The sequence below is a fragment of the Pristiophorus japonicus genome, chromosome 5 (genome assembly GCF_044704955.1).
Source record: "Pristiophorus japonicus isolate sPriJap1 chromosome 5, sPriJap1.hap1, whole genome shotgun sequence".
Taxonomy (NCBI): domain Eukaryota; kingdom Metazoa; phylum Chordata; class Chondrichthyes; family Pristiophoridae; genus Pristiophorus; species Pristiophorus japonicus.
Genome location: NC_091981.1, coordinates 238,311,993 through 238,338,628, shown reverse-complemented (window position 1 = coordinate 238,338,628; position 26,636 = coordinate 238,311,993). Strand labels below are relative to the sequence as shown.

The following is a 26,636-nucleotide window of genomic DNA, read 5'->3' as shown; positions in this document are numbered from 1 at the left end:
TTCACAACCCTCTGGGAGAAGAAATTCCTTCTCAACTCGGTTTTAAATTGGCTCCTCCGTATTTTGAGGGTGTGCCCCCTAGTTCTAGTCTCCCCCACCAATGGAAACAACCTCTCTGCCTCTATCTTGTCTATCCCTTTCATGATTTTAAATGTTTCTATAAGATCACCCCTCATCCTTCTGAACTCCAAGGAGTAAAGACCCAGTCTACTCAATCTATCATCATAAGTTAACCCCCTCATTTCTCAAATCAGCCTAGTGAATCGTCTCTGTACCCCTTCCAAAGCTAGTATATCCTTCCTTAAGTAAGGTGACCCAAGGTGCGGCCTTACCAATACCTTATACAGTTGCAGCAACACCTCCCTGCTTTTGTACTCCATCCCTTTCGCAATGAAGGCCAACATTCCATTTGCCTTCCTGATTACCTGCTGCACCTGCAAACTAACCTTTTGGGATTCATGCACAAGGACCCCCAGGTCCCTCTGCACCACAGCATGTTGTAATTTCTTCCCATTCAAATAATATTCCCTTTTACTGTTTTTTTTCCCCAAGGTGGATGACCTCACACTTTCCGACATTGTATTCCATCTGCCAAACCTTAGCCCATTCGCTTAACCTATCCAAATCTCCTTGTAGCCTCTGAGTCCTCTACACAACCCGCTTTCCCACTAATCTTAGTGTCATCTGCAAATTTTGTTGCACTACACTCTGTCCCCTCCTCTAGGTCATCTATGTATATCGTAAACAGTTGTGGTCCCAGCACTGATCCCTGTGGCACACCACTAACCACTGATTTCCAACCGGAAAAGGACCCATTTATCCCGACTCTCTGCTTTCTGTTTGCCAGCCAATTCTCTATCCATGCTAATACATTTCCTCTGACTCCGCGTACCTTTATCTTCTGCAGTAACCTTTTGTGTGGCACCTTATCGAATGCCTTTTGGAAATCTAAATACACCACATCCATCGGTACACCTCTATCCACCATGCTCGTTATATCCTCAAAGAATTCCAGAAAGTTAGTTAAACATGATTTCCCTTTCATGAATCCATGCTGCGTCTGCTTGATTGCACTATTCCTATCCAGATGTCCCGCTATTTCTTCCTTAATGATAGTTTCAAGCATTTTCCCCACTACAGATGTTAAACTAACCGGCCTATAGTTAACTGCCTTTTGTCTGCCCCCTTTTTTAAACAGAGGCGTTACATTAGCTGCTCTCCAATCCGCTGGTACCTCCCCAGAGTCCAGAGAATTTTGGTAGATTATAACAAATGCATCTGCTACAACTTCCGCCATCTCTTTTAATACCCTGGGATGCATTTCATCAGGACCAGGGGACTTGTCTACCTTCAATCCCATTAGTCTGTCCAGCACTACCTCCCTAGTGATAGTGATCATCTCAAGGACCTCCCTTCCCACATTCCTATGACCAGCAATTTTTGGCATGGTTTTTGTGTCTTCCACTGTGAAGACGGAAGCAAAATAATTGTTTAAGGTCTCAGCCATTTCCACATTTCCCATTATTAAATCCCCCTTTTCATCTTCTAAGGGACCAACATTTACTTTAGTCACTCTTTTCCGTTTTATATATCTGTAAAAGCTTTTACTATCTGTTTTTATGTTTTGCGCAAGTTTACCTTCGTAATCTATCTTCCCTTTCTTTATTGCTTTTTTAGTCATTCTTTGCTGTTGCTTAAAATCTTCCCAATCCTCTAGTTTCCCACTAACCTTGGCCACCTTATACACATTGGTCTTTGATTTGATACTTTCCTTTATTTCCTTGGTTATCCACGGCTGGTTATCTCTTCTCTTGCCGCCCTTCTTTTTCACTGGAATATATTTTTGTTGCGCATTTTGAAAGAGCTCCTTAAAAGTCCTCCACTGTTCCTCAATTGTGCCACCGTTTAGTCCTTGTTTCCAGTCTACTTTAGCCAACTCTGCCCTCATCCCACTGTAGTCCCCTTTGTTTAAGCATAGTACGCTCGTTTCTGACACAACTTCCTCATCCTCAATCTGTATTACAAATTCAACCATATTGTGATCACTCATTCTGAGAGGATCTTTTACGAGGAGATCGTTTATTTTTCCTGTCTCGTTACACAGGACCAGATCCAAAATGGCTTGCTCCCTTGTAGGCTCTGTTACATACTGTTCTAAGAAACAATCCCGTATGCATTCTATGAATTCCTCCTCCAGGCTACCCCGTGCGATTTGATTTGACCAATTGATATGTAGGTTAAAATCCCCCATAACTACTGCCGTTCCTTTTTCACATGCCTCCATTATTCCCTTGATTATTGCCCGCCCCACCATGAAGTTATTATTTGGGGGCCTATAAACTACGCCGACCAGTGACTTTTTCCCCTTACTATCTCTAATCTCCACCCACAATGATTCAACATTTTGTTCATTGGAGCCAATATCATCCCTCACAACTGCCCTGATATCATCCCTTATTAACAGAGCTACCCCACCTCCCTTCCCTTCCTGCCTATCTTTCCGAATCGTCAGATACCCCTGTACGTTTAATTCCCAGTCCTGGCCACCTTGCAACCATGTCTCTGTAATGGCCACCAAATCATACCCATTTGTAATGATTTGTGCCGTCAACTCATTTACTTTATTTCTAATGCTGCGTGCATTTAGGTAGAGTGTTTTTATCCTACTTTTTAAACCATGATTTTTAGTTTTTACCCCTCCTGCAGCCCTTTTATATTCAGTGGCCCTTTTTGTTTCTTGCCTTTGGTTTCTTTGCCCTCCACTTTTACTCATCTCTTTTCTGTCTTTTGTTTCCGTCTCCCCCTTAATATCTCCAACTTTCTGATGAGCAGTGTGTTAGAAGACTGTGCTTCTGAAAGGAAGTGCTGACAGAGATATGCCATCTCTTACAGGCAGCCCTATGCCTGGACCGCTCTGGAGGCAGCCTTCAATACTCCCCTCAACAGGTATCCGAATTCATTGTGGTGTGCTGCATGTTGCACAACTTGGCCATCATGAGGAGCCAGGCATTGCCAGTGGGGATTGCATGTCCACCTCAGGAGGAGAAGGACGACGAAGAGGAGCCTGGCAAGGTCCCCATTGGATAGCCATACCATCCACAGGGGAGGTAACGTGGTGATGCTGCCGGACCAAGAGTCGCACATTGCCAGCTCGTAATGGACTGGCTCTCCTAAATGGAGGAAACTAAGGGATGGAGCTTATACTGGATACATTATGTGCTCCCATAAAAGGACATCTCCGGTGAACGTTGGAATGATACACAAGACACCAATAGCAAAGGATGAATCATAAATTTTACTGCAACCAAGTAACAGAAACTCCCTCCACCAGAATAAAACCATACAATATACAATATACAACGTTATGTTGCAGGGCACTGAACAACAATGAAGTTCCTTAAATCAACAAAACTTTTTTAACACCACTATTTTTGGCTGGGGTGCAAAAACTTCCTTGTGTAACGCCTGATTTTGCGCCCCCGATCATGGAACCCCATTTTTTTGCTGAATTTTGTAGACTAGGGCGCAAACTTTTTCCAGATGGTATCAGGGCCGCCATTACCACCCCGAAATCTCAAGTCGAAAATCCAGTCGGTAGTTTCCTGTCTTCTATAATTTAAATGTTTAAAACTCGGTCACTTCCCTCTGATTTACTTCATTTTCATTGGGCCCAAGTTTCGGGAGAAGTTGCTCCTAGTTTTTTGGAGCAACTAGTTTAGTTTGGAGTATATTAGAAATTGCAATTCTTGGATATTAGTTTGCTCCAGTTCTAGTCAGTTAGTTTAGGTTGGTTTTAGGTAAGGTATTTTTTTTTCAAAAGGGGGTGTGTCCAGCTACTCAGTCCTGTTTTGCAAGTTTCGGCAGTAAAGTGTCCACTTTTGTAAGTTCTGAAAAACCTTACCTAGAGTTAAGTTTAGTGCAGGCACAGCCAGAGACGGCGGGTGGGAAGCATTAAACACAAAGGACACATCAACATCACAACGGGGGCGGGGGGGGGGAATGTGTGGGAAGAGGGTGGGGGTGTGTGTGGGGGGAGGGGGGAGGTGTGTGTGGGGGGGGGGGAGGTGTGTGTGGGGGGAGGGGGGAGGTGTGTGTGGGGGGAGGAGGGGACGTGTGGGAAGTGGGTGTAGGGGGAGGGTTGTGTGGGGGTGTGAGTGTTTCTGGGTGGTGGGGTGTGGCAGGGGGGTGTTTGTGTGGAGGGGTGTGTGTGGGGGGTAGGAGGGGGGTGGTGTGTGGGGAGTAGGAGGGAGGGGGGGGTGTGGCAGGGTGTGTGGGGGGGATGGGGTGTGGCAGGGGGTGTGTACGGGGGATGGGGTGTGGCAGGGGTGTGTGTGGGGGATGGGGTGTGGCAGGGGGGTGTGTGTGGGGGGTGGGGGGGGTTTGTGTAGGGGATGGGGGGTGGCGGGGGGGTGTGTGTGGGGGGGGTGTGGGTGGGGGCTGTGTGTGTGCGCGTGGGGGGGGGTGTGTGCACGTGGGGGGGGTGTGCGCGTGTGGGGGGGGGTGTGCGCGTGTGGGGGGGGGTGTGTGTGGGGGTTTGTGTGTTTGTGGGGGGGGGTGTGTGTGGGTGTGTGCGCGTGGGGGGGGTGTGTGCGCGTGGGGGGGGGGGTGCGTGTGGGGGTTGTGTGTGTGTGTGTGTGGGGGGGGGGGTGTGCGCGTGGGGGGGGGGGGTGCGTGTGGGGGTTGTGTGTGTGTGTGGGGGGGGTGTGGTGTGTGTGTGTGTGGGGGGGGTGTGGTGGGTGTGTGTGTGTGGGGGGGGGTTGTGTGTGTGGAGGGGGTTGTGTGTGGGGGGGGTTTGTGTGTGTGTGTGTGTGTGTGTGTGGGTTGTGTGTGTGCGGGGGGGGGTGGGTGGCGGGGGAGGTAGTTGGTCGGGGTGGGTTGTGTGGTTGGTCGGGGTTGGGGGGGTTGGTGGTGGCACCACTGCTCTCTCCTCCGGCCGTTCGATCATTTTGAGTGCCCCCCCAACCCACGCTCCCCTTCCGTCCTTTGCCGCGCTCCCCCCTCCACCGATCACCTCCCCAGTGCCCCCCTCCCACACTCCTCCATCCCACACTCCTCCATCCCTCCCCGGTACCCACACCATTGAAACATAGACTAGGGGAAAATCGCCCTGCTGAGTCATTGCGCAGGCGCACATGCTCCAACGCGCCTGCGCAACGCTGCCGGCACTGACAAGAAGGCTGATCCCTAGCCTCGCCCCCCTGCAGGCTGCGATCGGCTTGCTCAGCCGCAGGGAGACTACGCTGCGGCACGCCACGGTCCAGGAGGACCGGAGAATTGCTGCAGAATATTCCAGCGCACCTTCGAGCCCAGGCAGGTCACGTAAGTCTCGGAGGTGCGCCGTTTTCGCCATAACCGCAAACTTAGGCCTATTATTACTCTATTCAACCTTGGTGATGTCATGCACTACGGATCTTTCCTTTTATCCTCATTTCTCAATAGAAAAAGAATACTAATATGCCTGTTAGCCTGGAACTCTCAAACACATAATCATCTCCATAATGAAAGCTTCTATTAACTGTGTATGCTCTTAATTCCTATTCAGCAAAATATATGTGATGCACCATGCAAGATAACAATAAATTAAATAAATTGTTCTCGCAGTAACAAGTTCTTAAACTCACTGTACGACTGTCGAAGATGAATCTGCAATCCATAGTCTGTTTCAATCAGTTATTGAAGAAAATATGTAAGAAATGAAAGGAATCACATAGCAGGGATCTTCTGGTTACATCATCTTTCTAATTTAATCAGTAGGGTGACAAAACAGTTGCTGTGTCAGCTGATTGCATTGGATTTTATAGGAATACTACTGTCGTTGACGTGACTGTATAATGAAGAAATTCATTTCGTCATCGAATAGCAGTAACACCAGAAGCTTGGAGAGACGAGGTTATAATCTAGGTAAAAGGGAGTCTGTGAAATCTATGGAAAGACTCAATTAGTCACAAGAAAAAAATGCATCGAAGAAATTTACCATAAATGGGATATACTTTCTGGACTAAATCTTTACACTAAACAATGTTATAAAAAAGCTCATTATTGTAGTACTGTGCATGATACACTGCCCTTTACTTTGTTGGTATCTTCCAGAAAAGTCAGAGTAGATGTATTTATAGCTTGCTGTATCCAGCATTAATATGACCGAATAATTCTGTCTCTCTGAGTTAACCAGCTTGTACTGTGGTTCCTATCATTTTGGCCAGCTACAGTTTGCAGAGATCCTAACAACACTGGTAACATTGCTGTAGGAATCAATTTTTATTTCCTCTAAGTTAGTAAAATGCTTTTTTATATATTAAGTGCAAGCCTTTAATATGTGTATATATTGAAATAATGCCCCCAATATTTACTCGGAGCCAGGAAGAGAATGGGCTGCAAATTTTTGAACAGGAAACCTGGAAGTAAGGGTTTCCTGCAAATTTGGCAGGACATCTTTTACATTTTTTTTCAACAGGTTTCCTGTCCGACAGCCAGCTAGATTGACAGGCTGGCTGCCTGTCGGGCGGAAAGTAGCCGGGGAGCAGATGTTAGGTTAAGTCTGACACTACGGGGATGGACATCAGGAGGGGGCAGGGAGTGTTTGGGCGAATCGGGCATCATGGGGGGCGGGGGGGGAATTGGCTAATCGTTGGGGTCTGACCAGGTGGAGATAAACCTGTTGGCCCACAAGCAGTGCAATAAAGGCATTTGCCTTTTGGTTCCTGCCCTTTTCCTCTCCTTTTACCTGCCAGAATTTCTGTGGTGTAGGAATCTTGGCCTCCACATGTTCAAAAATAAAATTTCAGTTAAAGTGCAGCCTCCTTTAAAAGATTTTAGTGACTGAACCGCCTCCTGAGAGCTGGCTGTTCGCCCGCCCCCTGACCCGCCTCCGTTAAAACTGGAAGTAGCCGGGTTGGGATTGGATTTGAGAATTTAAAAACATTTTACCTTACCACCCACCCCCAACCCACCTGTCCTTGGGGGTTAAAATTCCACCCAATAGCCCTTAAAAAGCTTCAGTATGTGATTAAAAACATTCCTTCTTTCAAGGTTGGCACTGAGCATTGTCTATTTATTTCATTTTCTTTGTTGACGTAGAATGTCTTATCAGTCATATGATATGAGTAAGAACACTGTATTTGACAGCCTCACCCTGTTTCAAAGTACTATACCCGTAGATCTGTAGCCATGGCTACATATCGGGCTTTTTTGTTACAGACAAGCATACATGATGGGTGGGACAGGCTTGGTGATGACGACTGTGCATGTTGGGATTTGAACAGGAAATTTTGTAATATGAACCTACACCTGAAATGAACTAAGAAATCTGAGTTTATTTTGTTTTCACAACAGGCCAGAGTAGTTTAATACGTGCATTTCATATGTTATCTGAATTTGGACGAACATGGACCAAAGTGGTAACACTGAAATATATATATTTGAATTAACAAACAAATAACTTGTTACCTCTTTACTGTAAATTTAATATATGATTTGATTTAAAAATGATTACTGAGGTTTCCTGTGCAACAAAAAGCAGATTTGGCAAACCTTCCAAATTAAGTTTAACAGTTTTTCAGAGGAGCCAATCTTTGAAACACAAGGTAGGTAAGCTGTTAGCATTATTTTGAATACTTTTGCTGTAAAACAATATTTCATATGATTGTTTTTCTCTGCTTCAGAGAGACTATTAGTTGCATTAATAATAAAGCATATTTTGTTTAGTTTAGAGATTAAAGGGATAAAATAAATCAGTGTTTTGTGGATTTCCCGATTTTCACAAAGTTTAATGTATATAATGGCATTAGTTTATTTTCTGAATGCAATCCTGAATTGAATAAACTTTTTAAAATGTCTCTTCTACTTAGTATTTTTGTAAATTAGATTACAAGCAGGAAATCTGATTTTTAACCATATTAAGTCTATTCTGCAGCCTTCAGAAATCATTTTTTGAATTAGATATGATAGAAATTTTAAACAAAATGTTTGGCAGGTCAGTAGCTTTAGCTGTAGTTTGACTCGTACTCTGGTCCCAAGTTCAAAATATAACTTACACAGGAGTGTGTTTAGTTCTTTAGGCTGCTGAATTAAATGCTTTATGGTAGTATAATACTTCACTGAGGGAGGGAGGGAGGGGAACAGAAAAATAACTAATTGCCCCTCCACAAGCACACCATCTGTTAGCCAATTGCAGAGACTGTAATTCTGGAGAAATCTGTGACTGCCCCATTTTCCTGGTTGAAAAAGAAAGCAAGGTGATAGGATTTGGGAAAATCTTGATAGAAAATGGAGGGCAATAATGTAAAAACAAGCTAATTCAAATAAAAATGTAAGCCTCAAGACAAATAAGATAGAAAAGTTCCTTTTATTTTCTAGCAGAATAAAATGTGTTGAGATTGGCGCCAAACAAAAAAACTAATGCTAAGTTGTTTAACTCCTTTTATTTAAAAAAAAAACAATTCCCCAAAAATGAGGTCGAAAGTTAATATGGTAAGAATAGAGATATGTTCTCTAATGAATTTGATGATGCCTGTGCTGGTGGGACGATGAATATACCATTTGTGAGATTCACGTCGTCAGGCTTAAATTGTTTGGATACATATCCTGGAGTTTTGCTTAATTAACTTCAGGGATCAGGAAGAAATTTAGGCCCTGATATTTAGAGCAAGGTGAGGAGGGTGCAGATGAGGCTGAAGAACCCACTATGCTGGGGACACGAAAGTCTCACCAATCTTAACGGCATGGCCTCATTTAACACTTTTTAATTCCACTTCCCAGCTGGCCAAATGAGCAGCCTGGTCGCGGACAGGAAGAAACAGCAGCGGTAGGAAACCCTTGAGGACGTTTCCCGGCAATCAGGAGAGCTGGGGGAAGATCGCCAATCAGTGTGATGTGGGGGAGGTACTGCTGCTCCCCCTGGCCCACAAGGAGTGCTGAAAGAGGCACTTGCCTTTGGAGCCAGTAGCTCTCGCCTCCCCTTCACTGCCGAGTTTCCCACCCTTGGGAAATCTGTGCAGCAACAGTGAATTTTAAATATGTTAATTAAGTGCCCCATCTCTCCATCGTGGAATATTCGAATGTCCACTATTGACCGCTGTAAAAAAAAAACATGGTGTACGTGGCGGGTTGGAATAGTGTTTCCCATATTTCACTTTTAAAATTCCATCCCACCTGTCGTGGGGGTGGATTGGGGGGTCGATATCGAGGCCTTAATCACTCGGGAAACTGAACCTTTGGTAGAGTCCATGATGAGGGAACTAGGATGAATAGTCTTTTCTCTTTTCTGGCTTCATGTTCTTTTTCATGGTATAATATCTTCCAGCTCTTTATTTCAATAAATTGTTACACATGTATTCTTTCATTTTTATAATGAAATATATCTTTCATTTTTAAGGCATATTCCCAAGATGCCTACTTAAAAGGCAATGATCCATACACTGGCAATGCCCATAACATCCCAGAGCCACCACCTGTCTGTTACCCTCGATTGACCAACAACGCTTCAGCTGTGGCTCAGCCCATGGAGGTTTCACCACCAGAACCTTCTCGGGGGAGGCAGCAAATTAGTAGACCGGTACGGACAATTGCCACATCTGATAGAGGATATCGGGCTGAAGTGCAAGTACCATCTTCACCAATCGATATTGCAAAAACTAATACTGCTGTCTGTGTTTGCAATGAAACAGTAAGAACTGTTATTGTGCCTTCAGAAAGGGTTGCTGATTTTGCATCTGGTAGAATTAACCATTCAAGTCCAGCTCACAGAACAGAAGAAATACAGTATGGCTTGGCAGACCACACCATTGGGAAACCAAGAGCGAGGACCACTTCTTCTTCGACTATGTTAACCAGTACTGCAGTTCAGCAGGTTACAAGTGGTAGGGCAAAAGATACTACAACAACTACCTCTACCACTAATACTGGTAAACAGACAATCTACGGATCACATTTAGATGCTACTTCCAGCAGATCTACACCTCAAACCACAGATTCTTTAGCAATCACAAATCATCATACATCTCCAACAACTGTTACTTCACACCAGAATATAGACTGGCGTAATTATAAAACTTACAAAGAGTATACTGAAAATAGACGTTTACACATGTATGGTAGTAGGACAATACAGGAAAGATTAGATAGTTTAAGAGCAGCAGTTCAAAACTCAACAGAGTATCAACAAACAGCTCCAACCCGCATTGCAACTCCAGCACGACGCAGGAGCACTTCACATGATCGATCTTGCCAAGCTACACCAATGAGATGCCGTAGCGTGTCTCAGGAAAGATTAGGAGAGTCTGTTTTAATGAAAGATTGGCCGCGGAGTGCTTCACAGGATGCATTAACATCACCAGTAATTGGGCCACAGAACCATAGAACACGATCATGTGATTATCTTGGAAAGCATGCAGGAACATTGGATGGTCTTGCGACAGATATTGGAACTTCAAGTTCACGTGATCCAGCTGGTGATGGGCTGCAGCGAATTAATGACCAAACAGCTGTAATTAATGAACTAGATAATAGACTTGGTTTTCGTGAAGGATTCCGGAAACCTATCGGAGAAGTTGGGCAGCCAGGATCTCATATATCTAGTGGTACGACACAATCTCAGAACAGTAGTCCTTCACCGGGTGTTCCCAGTACTGACAGTATAAAGATACGATCTAACATTCAAAGCAGTACACATTCTAGTTCTGCCCCTCCTATTTGGAAGGTTGCCACAGACATAAAGCCTGTTCAACATTCAAAGGATCACCAGTCAACCTATACAGGGCAGCAACCTCTAGCTCCTTCTCAAGAAAAGTCTTATTTACCAATGCCATTTCAAACTACCCTGCCAAGTTCTTTGTTAGCCACCTCTGTTTCCTATGCAACACCATTAGTTCTCTCTCCTACCCAAAGTATTGGTATTGATGCATTAAAAGACCAGAGAATGGTAAATCACAGCAATCTATGTGGCCAGCACTTGGAGCCAAGGACAAGAGCTGAAAGTGTACCTGAACATCCAGCAGAATTGGTTGTTGCTGTCAGATCAGCTTCATGTTCTGCATCAACATCTGTACAGCCTCTCATGCAGACAAGTAGGATAGTAAAGGTCCCTGCTACCTCTAGTGTTACTAATGCATCAGTTAGACAAAAGAGTAAGGAATCAGATAAACTGAATCCTGAAAGTAAACTAGAAGAGGTGAAAGTTAAATTAGGTGCGGATAATTGTCTAGAACAAAATGAGCATGGCTCTGGGCGTAAAGAACAGGAACCTTCAGACAAAAAAGAGACTGTGATCTTGAGAGGAAAACTTGCTGCAAGTAGATTAACACCACAACCACTAAGGCACCAGTCATACATTTTGGCTGTAAGTTCACCAGATACAGTAACGGACCCTACCTGCTGGCTACCTAATGATGCACGGCGCGAAGTAAATATTAAACGAATGGGTGATCAGAGGAAGGCGTCGAGGGCAAGCCCACAGGATGACTCATTGGCATCTATCCCTTTCATAGGTAAGATCAGAAATAGATTTTCTTGAATAAATTAAAATCTGAAAGCTTCATTCTGCCATATCATAGAAGCATTTAAGGAGAAAAGTGATAAATTGAGAAAGCTTACTTCAATTGTTTTATAGTGACAATCTTACTATGCTATACTTGTAAAATTAATTTTCATCAAAAGTAGTTTTTCACAAAAATAGTGAAGATAGATTTTGGCAAAGCTTTTGGCAAAGCTAACTCACACAAATTAGCATTTTAATGTATTAGTTTCTGTTATATTCTTTCCATCAAACCTTTATTGCCAATGTTGTTTTAATGTTGGGAAGGAATTATGGTGCTCCTTGCTCTTAAAAGTTTATGGGCTGGATTTTTGGCTTTGATGTTTTTGGAGCGATAATGGCAGCGGGAAAGTTAGCACCCGGGAATTGTTTGCGCCTCGGTAACTAAGGGCCCAAGTTTTAGGCCGCGCCTAGAACGACACAGCCCCGACCTGGACGCCCGTTTTTCGCGCCACAAAGTGCGCCTAAAAAAAAACTTAGATTCTCCAGCTCCCTGCTGGTCCTCTTGAGCCGGGCGCGACGCAGTACGAGCTGTAGGGGCCGGAGCTAGGTCCCTGCGCTGAAAACAATGCGGGGACCTCTGCACATGCACGCTACAGTGGGCGCGCATGTGCAGTAGCTCCAGGCGCCCAAAACTGTGTGGGGGGAGGGGCCCGAAGCACGCAGCCCCTAGCCCTGGCCAAATGGCCTCACTGGGGCTGCGTGCATAAGGCTACCTCCCACGCCCAGCTCCTGCTTCCTCCCGACCCGACTCGACTCCCGCTCCGCCCCCCCCGCCCCTGGACCGGACTGGACCCCCCGGGGACTGGACCTGACCCGCGCTACCCACCCGACCTGACCTCCCTCTCCCGACCCGCACTCCCGACCCCTCCCCGGACAGGACCCGGCCCAACCCGACCTCTCGCCCCCGACACGAACCGACCCGCGCTCCCTCCCTCCGCCCCCCCCTACCCGAGCCAACCCGACCTCCATCCTCCCCCCGACCCGACCCGTGCTCCCGACCCCCCCCCCCAGACCCGACCCTGACCCGCGCTTCCCCCGACCCGACCCAACGCCACCTAACTGTAAATCTGGTGCTGGGGACGGGCCCTGCCCGAAGTCTTGGGCCCGTTTAGCCTCCCCTTCCCCCCTTCTCCTTTCTCCTCCCCCCTTTCCTTTCTCCTCCCCCCCTTCCTTTCTCATCCCCCCCTTCCTTTCTCCTCCCCCCCTTCCTTTCCTCCCCCCCTCCTTTCCTCCCCCCCTTCCTTTCCTCCCCCCTTCCTTTCCACCCCTTCCTTTCCCCCCCCTTCTCCCCCCTCCCCTTCTCCTTTTCCCCCCCTTCTCCTTTTCCCCCCTTCTCCTTTTCCCCCCCTTCTCCTTGTCCCACCCTTCTCCTTGTCCCACCCTTCTCCTTGTCCCACCCTTCTCCTTGTCCCACCCTTCTCCTTGTCCCACCCTTCTCCGTGTCCCACCCTTCTCCGTGTCCCACCCTTCTCCGTGTCCCACCCTTCTCCGTGTCCCACCCTTCTCCGTGTCCCACCCTTCTCCGTGTCCCACCCTTCTCCGTGTCCCACCCTTCTCCGTGTCCCACCCTTCTCCGTGTCCCACCCTTCTCCGTGTCCCACCCTTCTCCGTGTCCCACCCTTCTCCTTGTCCCACCCTTGTCCTTGTCCCACCCTTGTCCTTGTCCCACCCTTGTCCTTGTCCCGCCCTTCTCCTTGTCCCGCCCTTCTCCTTGTCCCGCCCTTGGCCTTGTCCCGCCCTTGGCCTTGTCCCGCCCTTGGCCTTGTCCCGCCCTTGGCCTTGTCCCGCCCTTGGCCTTGTCCCGCCCTTGGCCTTGTCCCGCCCTTGGCCTTGTCCCGCCCTTGGCCTTGTCCCGCCCTTGGCCTTGTCCCGCCCTTGGCCTTGTCCCGCCCTTGGCCTTGTCCCGCCCTTGGCCTTGTCCCGCCCTTGGCCTTGTCCCGCCCTTCGCCTTGTCCCGCCCTTCGCCTTGTCCCGCCCTTCGCCTTGTCCCGCCCTTCGCCTTGTCCCGCCCTTCGCCTTGTCCCGCCCTTCGCCTTGTCCCACCCTTCTCCTTGTCCCACCCTTCGCCTTGTCCCGCCCTTCGCCTTGTCCCACCCTTCTCCTTGTCCCACCCTTCGCCTTGTCCCGCCCTTCGCCTTGTCCCGCCCTTCGCCTTGTCCCGCCCTTCGCCTTGTCCCGCCCTTCGCCTTGTCCCGCCCTTCGCCTTGTCCCGCCCTTCGCCTTGTCCCGCCCTTCGCCTTGTCCCGCCCTTCTCCTTGTCCCGCCCTTCTCCTTGTCCCGCCCTTCTCCTTGTCCCACCCTTCTCCTTGTCCCCCCCTCCTCTTCCCCCCCCCCCTTCTCCTCTCCTCTCCCCCCTTCTCCTCTCCTCTCCCCCCTTCTCCTCTCTCCCCCCTCCCTTCTCCTCTCTCCCCCCCTCCCTTCTCCTCTCTCCCCCCTCCCTTCTCCTCTCTCTCCCTCCCCTTCTCCTCTCCCCCCCTCCCTTCTCCTCTCCCTTCTCCTCTCCCCCCCTCCCTTCTCCTCTCCCCCCTCCCTTTTCCTCTCCCCCCCTTCTCCTCTCCCCCCCCTTTCTCCTCTCCCCCCCCTTTCTCCTCTTCCCCCCCCCCTTTCTCCTCTTCCCCCCCCCTTCTCCCCTCTTCCCCCCCCTCCTCTTCCCCCCCCCTTCTCCCCTCTTCCCCCCCCTCCTCTTCCCCCCCCTCCTCTTCCCCCCCCTCCTCTTCCCCCCCCTCCTCTTCCCCCCCTCCTCTTCCCCCCCTCCTCTTCCCCCCCCTCCTCTTCCCCCCCCTCCTCTTCCCCACCCCTTCTCCTCTTCCCCACCCCTTCTCCTCTTCCCCACCCCTTCTCCTCTTCCCCACCCCTTCTCCTCTTTCTTCCCCACCCCTTCTCCTCTTTCTTCCCCACCCCTTCTCCTCTTCCCCCCTCCCCATCTCCTCTTCCCCCTCCCCTTCTCCTCTTCCCCTCCCCTTCTCCTCTTCCCCCTCCCCTTCTCCTCTTCCCCCTCCCCTTCTCCTCTTCCCCTCCCCTTCTCCTCTTCCCCCTCCCCTTCTCCTCTTCCCCCTCCCCTTCTCCTCCTCCTCCCCCCCTTCTCCTCCTCCCACCCTTCTCTCCCCTCCCTCCCCCTTCCCTCCCTCCCCCTCTGCCTCCCTCCCTCCCCTCTCTCCCTCTACCCCCCTTCCCCCCCTCCTCCCCCTCCCCTCGCTGTCAGAAACACAGACACTGATAGACAGAGAGTGAGAGACACACACAGACAGACAGACAGAGAGATAGAGACACTGACAGAGACACACTGGGGGGGGGGCATCCCAGCACGCTGTTGGAGGGCTCCTGTTGCTGCAGTCGGTAAGTAGAACATTTTTTATTTATTGATTTAAAAAAATATATATTTCTTATTAATTTTTTTTGGTGATTTATAGGTTGATTTATTGATGTTTTTATCATTTATTATTGATAATGGCTCTTTATTTGTATAACTGAAGTGTTTAATGTTTGTAAACTTCCCTTTAAACCCCCCCCACCCCCATTCCCTACACCTGATTTGTAACCTATGCCTGATTTTCTAAAGTGTAGACAAGGTTTTTTCGAGCGTACAAAAATCTTCACTTACTCCATTCTAAGTTAGTTTGGAGTAAGTTTTCACTGCCGAAACTTTGAAAACTGGCGTAAGTGGCCGGACACGCCCCCTTTTGAAAAAAAAAGTTCTGTTCCAAAGTGAAACTGTTCTAACTGACTAGAACTGGAGCAAACTAAATGCTGAGAATTTGAATTTCTAAGATACTCCGTTCTACACCAGTTGCTCCAAAAAATCAGGAGCAACTGAGGCCGAAACTTGGGCCCTAAGTTTGGGCAGCTGGGCCCTGAGTACACCTCTTGGGCGCTAGCATGGGAAACTCCCGAGCTAAAGAGCCGTGCCAGGAACGCTCCGAGAGACGCCTGGGGTGGGGGGGGGGCACCTAAAAACAAAAAACACACATTCTCAAAACATTGCCCATGCCACCACAACACAAATTGCAAAAAAAAATTAAAAGAAAAAAACATCCACAACTTACCTTGGGAATCCATTACTCTCCTCTTCGCCGACAGGATGCTTTCCCAGGCAGTCAGTGTGAGGTGCGCTTTCCGGCGGACGGGTCGGGCAAGAGTCAAAACTCGCGTCGGTGTCGCAACCAGGGGCGTTGCACACCGGGCGCAGCTCTTCCAGGCAGTGCTGCTCCACGCTGCCGCAAAACCGGTTCTGAGGATTGCTACGGGGCACTGGAGGCTGACCGTCCGGCCAAAACACCTCACCGCCGCTCCAGGGTGAAAAATTGAATGGAGCAGACCCAAAAATCCAAACCCTGGTGTTAAATGCAAATTTAATTTGAAACAAAACTGTGGGAGTGAGAAAAAAATCTGTAGTTAAATTTATTTTTACATACATTTAGAGCTGCAAGTATTTTAAGATTCACTAACCAGTTCCCTGGGCAAAGCATAGATGTTTATAACAGAGACGTTGACTTTACAGGAAACACTTACTTTGTAGCAAATGCCTACAGTAGTTCTCCTGTCTGGTCAGGTCTAAGTTAGCTTGTTTCTAAACAAGCTAGGACTGAAGCTGCCAAAAATATGTATAGTTTGATGCAAAGTACAATACAGTTATTAGATTTACAAGCACAACTGGTTTATTATTGAAAAATAAACCAACACCTTAATACATTAATCTAATTACAGCTTGTCCAAATTTAGCTGCATTGGCTGGACTGCCCAGTGTGCCGTACTGTTTCTTCATAGATTCTGCATAGCCGAGAAGAACCTGCGCTCAAAAAGGCATTTCTACCCCATATTTCTGCCACTGGATGTTTCTAGTGTTTTTTATAAATAGTTTATCCTCTACATAATTTGTTTGGGAATCCTTCAAAAAGTGAATTATAGCATAGAGGTACAATAGCAATTGCAAACTGCAGCTACATAGCACCCTTAACGTAGCATAACATCCACTGGCACCTCACAAAAGGGCAGATGAAACAGACACCATGCCAAGGGTTGGGGAGGTGACCAAAGGTTTGGTTGAAGAAATGGGTTTGGGAAGATATTGCAGGTGGGGAAAGATGTAGCACTGCAGAAGGCATTAGGAAAATAATTTGAGAGCAGGGCTTTGATGACTCAAGGCTCTGGCGCGAATGGAGGAGTGATATGATTCTATGAAGGGAGATCGGTGCACAGTTGGCCAAAGTCATCAGAATGGAAGCTGCAGACTCAGATGCATCATTATACTAGGTACAGGATGTGAATGGTGTCTCTTTTTTCAATGAACAGCTTACAAATAATGACCATATTGTATGGGGGAAAAATTCAAACCTCCTACTTTGAGGTTCTAGTACTAATTCTGAGTTTATTGCACTCTTTTCCCTTGCCATTATCAATTCATCAATCAGCGGAAATAAATTTCCCCCTACTTCTCCCCACAAACCTTCTCATAATATTGAACACCTCTGACAAAATTAAGCATTTGTGTTTAGTTTTAATTTGGTCCAGTCTAATCCTTATAATTCAAAGTTTTTTTTACAATGCGTTTTTAAAAATTTCATCATTTGAACATAGAACATACAAAATAGGAGCAGGATTAGGCCATTTGGCCCCTTGAGCCTGATCCACCATTCAATAAGATCATGGCTGATCTGATCTTGGCCTCAACTCCACTTCCCTGTCCACTCCCCATTGTTCGAAAATCTGTCTATCTCCACTGTTAAAAGTATTCAATGACCCAGCCTCCACAGCTCTCTGGGGTAAAGAATTCCAAAGATTCACGAACCTCTGAGAGAAGAAATTCCTCCTCATTTCATTTTTAAATGGACGACCCCCTAGTTCTAGATTCCCCCACAAGGGGAAACATCCTCTCTAAATCTACCCTGTCAAACCCCTCAGAATCGTATACATTTTAATAAGATCATCTCTCATTCTTCGAAACTCTCAAACTTCATTGAGTATAGGCCCAACCTTTCTTCATAAGACAACCCCTTCATCTCAGGAATCAACCTCGTGAACCTTCTCTGAACTGCCTCCAATGCAAGTATTTCCCCCCTCAAATTTGGAGACCAAAACTGTACGCAGTACTCCAGGTGTGGTCTTACCAACGCCCCGTACTGTTGTAGCAGGACTTCTGCTTTTATACTCCATTCCTCTTGCAATAAAGGCCAGCATTCCATTTGCCTTCCTGATTACTTGCTGTACCTGCATACTAGCATTTTGTATTTCATGCACAAGGCCCCCCAGGTCCCTCTGTACTGCAGTGTTTTGTAATCTCCATTTAAATAATAATTTGCTTTTTAATTTTTTCTGCCAAAATGGATAACCTCACACTTTCCCACATTATACTCCATCTGCCAAATGTTTTCCCACTCATTTAGCCTGTCTATATTCCTTTGCAGATTCTTTGTGTCCTCCTCACAATTTGCTTTCCCCCACATCTTTGTATTATCAGCAAACTTGGCTACATTACACTCAGTCCCTTCATCCAAATCATTAATATAGATTGTAAAAAGTTGAGGCCCCAGCACCGATCCCTGTGGCACCCCACTAGTTACAGTTTGCCAACCTGAAAATGCCCCATTTATTCCGACTCTCTGTTTTCTGTTAGTTAGCCAATCCTCTATCCATGCTAATATCCACCTATCCATCCATTGAATTTAGCAAAATAAATAAAGGAATGTAAGAAGTTTGAGCAAATGTTCAATTATCAGATCATTTCAAATGCGAGCAACGTTCCCTTTAAGCTGCATAGTCACGAAGAGCTCTAGGGGTCCCGCACAGCCCGTGATCCGGCTTTTAAATTGAAAAAACGCGCATGCGTGAAATTTTGAATGAGCCACTCAGCCCATTAAAGGGGCATCATAGCCCCCCAAAAATTACAGGGAACACTGATGGAGAGAAAACGGTATTAGCTCCTTTTATTCAATTATTCAGTGTGTTGGCTGTGGCTCAGTTGTTACACTCGCCTCTGAGTCAGAAGGTTGTGAGTTCAAGTCCTACTCCAGAGACTTGAGCACAAAAATCTAAGCTGACATCCACTGCAGTGCTGAGGGAGTGCCGTCTTTCGGTTGAGACATTAAACTGAGGCCCCATCTGCCTCCTCAGGTGGATGTAAAAGATCCCATGGAACTATTTTGAAGAAGAGCAGGGGAGTTAACCCTGGTCTCCTGGCCAATATTTATCCCTCAATCAATATATCTGGTCATTATCATATTGCTGTTTCTGGGAGCTTGCTGTGCACAAATTGGCCGCTGTGTTTCCTACAGTACAGCAGTGACTACACTCCAAAAATTCTTAATTGGCTGTAAAACGCTTTGGGATGTCCGATGGTCATGAAAGGCGTTATATAAATGCAGTGCATTGATTGCTCTCCAGCTGCATCCAGATAGTTAGCTTGAGGAAGCAACCAAGCCATACAATTCACATAATTTGCTGTCAAAATAACGATAAGGCTAATGCTGCTCACCGTTAGTTATCCATAAATGGTACAGTAACTTTGGCCGAGGGGCAGACACGAAGTTAAATGCGAATATCCAAAAGTTGCTGTCTGAGTTGCACCACTCAGCAGTTGGCTTCAGGAAAATTATAACTTGCTGTCTCCCTTATCATTGAAATAAAAAGAAAAAAAGAAAGACTTGCATTTATATAGCGCCTTTCACAACCACCTGACGTTCCAAAGCGCTTTATAGTCATGTTGTAATGTAGCAAATGTGGCAGCCAACTTGCGTACAGGCAAGATCGTTGATTGAGGGATAAATATTGACCAGGGCACCGGTGATAACTTCCTTGCTCTTCTTCGAAATAATGCCACGGGATATTTTACGTCTACGAACAACAGGGCCTTAATTTAATGTCTCATCCGAAAGACTGCACCTCCAACAGTGCAGCACTCCCTCAGCACTGTACTGGAGTGTCAGCTTAGATTTTTGTGCTCGGGTCCCTGGAGTGGACCCACAACCTTCTGACTCAAGTGGCAAGAGTGCTACCCACTGAGTCACGGCTGACATTGAATGGCGTGAAATTGCTATATTTGTACGGTAGATAGGAGCTAAACTCGCCACAGAAAGTTAAGTATTGTCATTTCAAGTGGAGTAGACTTTTAACAACATGATAAATGTTGTTTACTGCTAATCAACCTCTCATTGAAAATGAACTATTACAAGTGTGGATAATCATTCCTTCAGGTATTGATATTGGAGATATAAAAAATGTAATTTAAAATGTATTTTTTGAAAACTTTTCATTTCTGTGTCTCAACTCAATCTTTCCTTCACTTTATTTCTCTCACTGTACCTGATTTGACACGGAAGGAAGTGGGGTTGGGAGGGGAAAGGGGCATGTGAGTGGAGAACGATACAAGGAAGTGATCAGAGATGGCTTTATCAGTGATTGACAAGATGGGAGTTGCGAGGCCACGTGAGATGTCAAGGTCAAGGGGGTGGCCTTAAATAAGGTTTGGGTGTTTATATGAACGGAAGATTAAGGAAGAATAAGAGGGCAGGTCAGAGAGAGAGAGCATGATGAGTCTCAAACAGGATTTTTAAAAGAAACAGCGAGAGCTACTTGTATTCTTTAGAAATGTATTCATTATAGGCAGTCCAGGCCTATGATTGAAGAGTGGCAGGGTGTGCATAGGTGTTTGCCGTTGCGCCTGGTGGTGGGATCCAGATGTCATTTGTGCAACTGGAAGAGCCCTGGCAGAAAATGGAGGTGTTGAGTATGAATGTGGTAGGAGATGCAGCCATCGGGGGAGAGCAGGAGGGCTGGGATGAAAGTAACTGCCGGGCAATGAGTGAGGCCTAGCCCACTACTCCTACAACTTCACCCTGGGCAGAATGGATGTCTCACAGGACGTTAAAGGTTGAGGCTGTGCTCGCCACCTTGTCACAGCCCAAGTCAGTGCTCACTCAAGTGTCACAGCCTGAGTCATCTAAACACTCATTTCCCTGAATAAGTTCCATTTTTATGTTGCTATTCCAGAAATAGGACAACAGGGCTGTTATGCTGGTTTGTTTTTTGGATGATAATAGCATCAGTAATTAAAAAAGAAACTGAATGAGATGGTTGCAGTAATTGTGTGAATTAAATATGTGATTAAAACCAAGGTTAACTGAGATTTAAAAGTTTTAATCGCAAAACGCAATCTCTGTTTAAAAATACACTCAGTATAAATTTTGCCTGAGCAAACATTTTGAAATTTGTCTTCTAGCTTTTTATCAAATCTATAATATGTTACAAATCTTATTTCTACATGCACTTCCAGTCAGCATATTCATAATAAAGGCCAGTGCCAAATTTTAAAATGAATACTTCCCATGTGTACTCACTATACTGTAATTACACATGCAAAGGTAGCACTATGAGGGATAATTACAGAACGCAATGTGAGCCTCAAGATCTCTCAGCCTCGCTATTGGCCCGTGCTGCATCTTCCTACGCACAGTATGATCCCAGCCCCAGGCGCACCCCTCACTGCAGAAAGGTGCAGAAGGTTCCCCATCAGTGCAGGGACTGAGGAACAGAGACTAAAGCTGTATAAACCAACCAACAGAACGGAATGTACTGCAGCCTTTGTACTGCATACTGATCTTTTTTGGGGGCTCAGGTACCAAGACAAGACTAAATTAGCTGGAAAAGGCATTCCACCTTTCTCTACTTGAAGAACTAATTCAGGAAAACTTGAAGGATGTGGATGTCGTGAGGCTTACATTGCGTACTATGAATTCCACATAAAGGGAGGTCCTGTGGGAAGGAGGACAATAGAAGTATGTTTGAGTTTGTATTTATTGGCACATGTGGCGGAGCCTGGTCTCCAGTCGTCTTGGATCCCCTTGCTACTGGACCAAGACCTTGCTCCGTCAAGCCCGTGTGGTGGCTGGTGTGCAACGGCCACCCCACGTTAAAAGAATTCACACACGGGCATTTTCCACCATTTAAAATGAGTTCATCAGTCACCTGAGTACTTCAGAATGTACACTGAACTGCTTCTGCACATCCTGGCCCAATTATGCCCACCCTTAAACCCTGCTAATACTACACTTAGTCTTGACTCTATGCATAACGGTATAGGAAATGGACGAGTAATTTTGTTAGCTTCAAGCAGAAACTGCTAGAAGCTAAATATTTCATAAGTACAGCTGACTGGTACTGATGAATCATGAGAAATGAGGTACAGTGCACACGCACCCATTGTGCAATCCAAATTCAGCTCAGGATCATAGCTCTGGATAAAAAATATCAAGTCCAAGCCCAGATTTTTACAAAATTCAGAAAGCATTTTAAGTGATTTGTAGACATCTATTGGCCAGATTGTACACTCAGAGTGACTAGTTTACATAGGCAAAACCCATTATAAAAACATAAGAACATAAGAATTAGGAACAGGAGTAGGCCATCGAGCCCCTCGAGCCTGCTCCGCCATTCAAAAAGATCATGGCAGATCTGGCCGTGGACTCAGCTCCACTTACCCGCCCGCTCCCCATAACCCTTAATTCCCTTATTGGTTAAAAATCTATCTGTGATTTGAATGCATTCAATGAGCTAGCCTCAACTGCTTCCTTGGGCAGAGAATTCCACAGATTCACAACCCTCTGGGAGAAGAAATTCCTTCTCAACTCGGTTTTAAATTGACTCCCCCGTATTTTGAGGCTGTGCCCCCTAGTTCTAGTCTCCCCGACCAGTGGAAACAATCTCTCTGCCTCCATCTTGTCTATCCTTTTCATTATTTTAAATGTTTCTATAAGATCACCCCTCATCCTTCTGAACTCCAACGAGTAAAGACCCAGTCTATTCAATCTATCATCATAAGGTAGCCCCCTCATCTCTGGAATCAGCCTAGTGAATCGTCTCTGTACCCCCTCCAAAGCTAGTATATCCTTCCTTAAGTAAGGTGACCAAAACTGCAAGCAGTACTCCAGGTGTGGCCTCACCAATACCCTGTACAGTTTCAGCAGGATCTCCCTGCTTTTGTACTCCATCCCTCTCGCAATGAAGGCCAACATTCCATTCGCCTTCCTGATTACCTGCTGCACCTGCAAACTAACTTTTTGGGATTCATGCACAAGGACCCCCAGGTCCCTCTGCACCGCAGCATGTTGTAATTTCTCCCCATTCAAATAATATTCCCTTTTGCTGTTTTTTTTTCCAAGATGGATGACCTCACATTTTCCAACATTGTATTCCATCTGCCAAACCTTAGCCCATTCGCTCAACCTATCTAAATCTCTTTGCAACCTCTCTGTGTCCTCTACACAACCCGCTTTCCCACTAATCTTTGTGTCATCTGCAAATTTTGTTACACTACACTCTGTCCCCTCTTCCAGGTCATCTATGTATATTGTAAACAGTTGTGGTCCCAGCACCGATCCCTGTGGCACACCACTAACCACCGATTTCCAACCCGAAAAGGACCCATTTATCCCGACACTCTGCTTTCTGTTAGCCAGCCAATTCTCTATCCATGCTAATACATTTCATCTGACTCCGTGTACCTTTATCTTCTGCAGTAACCTTTTGTGTGGCACCTTATCGAATGCCTTTTGGAAATCTAAATACACCATATCCATCAGTACACCTCTATCCACCATGCTCGTTATATCCTCAAAGAATTCCAGTAAATTAGTTAAACATGATTTCCCTTTCATGAATCCATGTTGCGTCTGCTTGATTGCACTGTTCCTATCTAGATGTCCCGCTATTTCTTCCTTAATGATAGCTTCAAGCATTTTCCCCACTACAGATGTTAAACTAACCGGCCTATAGTTACCTGCCTTTTGTCTACCCCCTTTTTTAAGCAGAGGTGTTACATTATAAGTGTGGTGGATGGGAAAAGTTGACACAAATAGTGTGATATAATTATAACAAGCGGAATTTAAGTAGCATAGACAGGACTGCATGCAATTTGAAGAATTCTAATAAGATGTAATACAATTTACACTGCTTTAGTTTAGCAGTACACTCTTGGGGCCCAAGTTTCCACATGATTTGCGCCTGATTTTTAGGAGCAACTGGTGGAGAACGGACTATCTTAGAAATCGCAATTCTCCACACTTTTTTTTCTGCAGTTCTAGTCAGGTAGAACAGTTCTACTTTGGAACAGAATTTTTTCTTCAAAAGGGGGCGTGTCTGGCCACTGACGCCTGATTTCAAAGTTTCCACAGTGAAAACGTACTCCAAACTAAAGTAGAATGGAGCAAGTGAAGATTTTTGTAGAACTGAAAAAACCTGTTCTACACATTAAAAAATCAGGCGCAGGTTACAAATTAGGCGTCCAGAACGAGGTGGGGGGGGAGGGGGCAGAAGGGAAGTCATTAAATTCTACAATAAATCCTTATTTATACTTCTACAAATATTATACAAATAAATCCAACCTGAATAAACATTTATAAGCAAAGAAAAAATTAAATAAACCATCTTCCTACCTGTGTGAAAGTGCTTCAGCCATCGTTCGTTCCCGTGGGGGGTGGGGAAGGAAACCGCCGTTTGTTGCCGCGGAGGGGAGGGAGGGGAAGGAGACAGCGGTTTGTTGCCGCCGCGGAGGGGAAGGAGACGGCGGTTTGTTGCCGCGGAGGGGAGGGAGGGGAAGGTGACGGCGGTTTGTTGCCGCGGAGGGGAGGGAGGGGAAGGGGACGGCGGTTTGTTGCCGCGGAGGGGAGGGAGGGGAAGGTGACGGCGGTTTGTTGCCGCGGAGGGGAGGGAGGGGAAGGGGACGGCGGTTTGTTGCCGCGGAGGGGAGGGAGGGGAAGGTGACGGCGGTTTGTTGCCGCGGAGGGGAGGGAGGGGAAGGTGACGGCGGTTTGTTGCCGCGGAGGGGAGGGAGGGGAAGGGGACGGCGGTTTGTTGCCGCGGAGGGGAGGGAGGGGAAGGGGACGGCGGTTTGTTGCCGCGGAGGGGAGGGAGGGGAAGGGGACGGCGGTTTGTTGCCGCGGAGGGGAGGGAGGGGAAGGTGACGGCGGTTTGTTGCCGCGGAGGGGAGGGAGGGGAAGGTGACGGCGGTTTGTTGCCGCGGAGGGGAGGGAGGGGAAGGTGACGGCGGTTTGTTGCCGCGGAGGGGAGGGAGGGGAAGGGGACGGCGGTTTGTTGCCGCGGAGGGGAGGGAGGGGAAGGGGACGGCGGTTTGTTGCCGCGGAGGGGAGGGAGGGGAAGGGGACGGCGGTTTGTTGCCGCGGAGGGGAGGGAGGGGAAGGTGACGGCGGTTTGTTGCCGCGGAGGGGAGGGAGGGGAAGGGGACGGCGGTTTGTTGCCGCGGAGGGGAGGGAGGGGAAGGTGACGGCGGTTTGTTGCCGCGGAGGGGAGGGAGGGGAAGGGGACAGCGGTTTGTTGCCGCGGAGGGGAGGGAGGGGGAGGAGACAGCGGTTTGTTGCCGCGGAGGGGAGGGAGGGGAAGGAGACAGCGGTTTTTGCCATGGATGGGAGGGAGGGGGAGGAAACCGCTGTTTGTTGCCGTGGAGGGGAGGGAGGGGAAGGAGACAGTGAGAAGGGTAGCCTCAGTGCTGATGTGCTGATGGCAATGTGCTTTTATTAAAAAATGTTCAAAAATTAAACAGCTGCAAAGAACTACAAAAATGGCCGAGTGCCAATGTTTTTTTCACACTGAGCATGCGCGAACGCTCCAACGCGCACACGCAGCGTTGCCGGCAGGAAAAAAACTAATTTAAATAGTACCCGCCCCCTCCCACTTACAAAATCGGCGCGAGTGTAGGCTCCGCCCCTCTGGGTGCCGCGCCAAACAGACAAGGAGCTGCAAAGCGCTCGAGAATAGCGCGTTTTTTTTCTGGCGCCGTTTTAGGCATGAAAAACGGGCGCCCAGCTCGGAGGGGCGCCCATTTTTTATCCTGTGGAAACTTGGACCCTTGATGTGTATTGCTGAGATGCAGATTTGTGTCCACATTACCATGCGGCAATCATCAAGATAGAGATGCAAAGTGGAGGTAAGACAGAATTCAAATGAGTTGTATGCACCTTCTAATTAATGCGAAAATCGGCCAGCAAGTTCAGAGGAAGAGATCTGCCACCAGCAGCTGATCTTCAGAATTTGCTGGTCGACTTACGCTGCTCCATCGTCTGCATCGCATGAACGACATCTCGCTCTTAGACCTGGTTATTTTTTTAAACTTGCTGGATTTGCACATTAATTACCCATTAAATTTGCCACAGAAAGTTGGGGCTCATAATTAATTGTACCATTTTAACGATGTGATAATTGTTAATGCAATGCCAATCAATCTCTCTGGTCCAGAAAGAGAACTATTTAAACTGTTGAGTCTCATTATTCCATGTAGTTTAAATTTTTATTTTAAAATGTTTTTTCCTTTTCCTTTCTGTCTCTTTTCTCTCTCATTTCTCTCTCTTAATTCAATCTTTCTTTCCCTCTCCATTTCTCTTTGACTCTAATTCACCCTCTTTCTTAGTCGTTCCTCTGTTTCTTTCTCAATCCCTAAATACCACGATTTATCCCAACATTTTAAATATTAGGTACACGCAGCTTTAAACCACAGAGATTCTGCATCAGGACGTGAGGGCACAATGTAGATCCAGTAAGCTGGAACATTGTGGCAAGGACCTTCTGTTCCTATACTCCTACATTTGTCTATATATTGGGCAAGTAAAGACATACTGGGAGCACCAGCTCTCTGGCAGGAATGGTCTGTCACACAGATGTAAGGAAAATATCTTGTGTAAAATACTCCCAAAATAGCAATCATATAATAGAAAGTAATTCATTAGACTCGATATAAAGGTAGAAGCTAGCTGTCTGCAATTAAAAATTGTTTTTTCTTCAATTCAAACAAAATACACAGAACAAAAATAGTAAATGAAAAAAATGTCTTCCACCATGAGAGAAAAACTAAAAGGTGAATTCAAAATTTTGTTTGAATCTGATCCCCTGCAAGTTAGGATCTGTTAATTGCATAATATTATAAACTGGTTTCTCAAGACAACTGAACAATTAATGACTCAAACTTAGATCCTACAAGTCAGCAGGTCATCCACATAAAATTAACTCCACCTAGGTAGTAATCTGTATGATACCATACTTCCTCTGAACTACTGTACCCTACCACTTTCTTGCAATAACTTAATACAGGTACATCCATTTATTT

At 46.6% G+C, this 26,636-nt stretch overlaps 1 protein-coding gene across 8 annotated transcripts in view; it reads left to right on the top strand.

Moving 5' to 3' along the window:
- The window catches only part of arhgap21a (Rho GTPase activating protein 21a), a 306,788-nt gene that overhangs the window by 214,655 nt on the left and 65,497 nt on the right, over positions 1 to 26,636 (top strand). For 7 of the 8 annotated variants that reach the window (XM_070881436.1, XM_070881434.1, XM_070881435.1 and 4 more), the window contains one exon: positions 9,374 to 11,483. In XM_070881436.1, the coding sequence (XP_070737537.1) occupies positions 9,374 to 11,483 (2,110 nt within the window). Of the gene's footprint in view, positions 1 to 7,385; positions 7,584 to 9,373; positions 11,484 to 26,636 lie in introns of those variants that run through there. The other variant, XM_070881439.1, reaches the window with a different exon arrangement.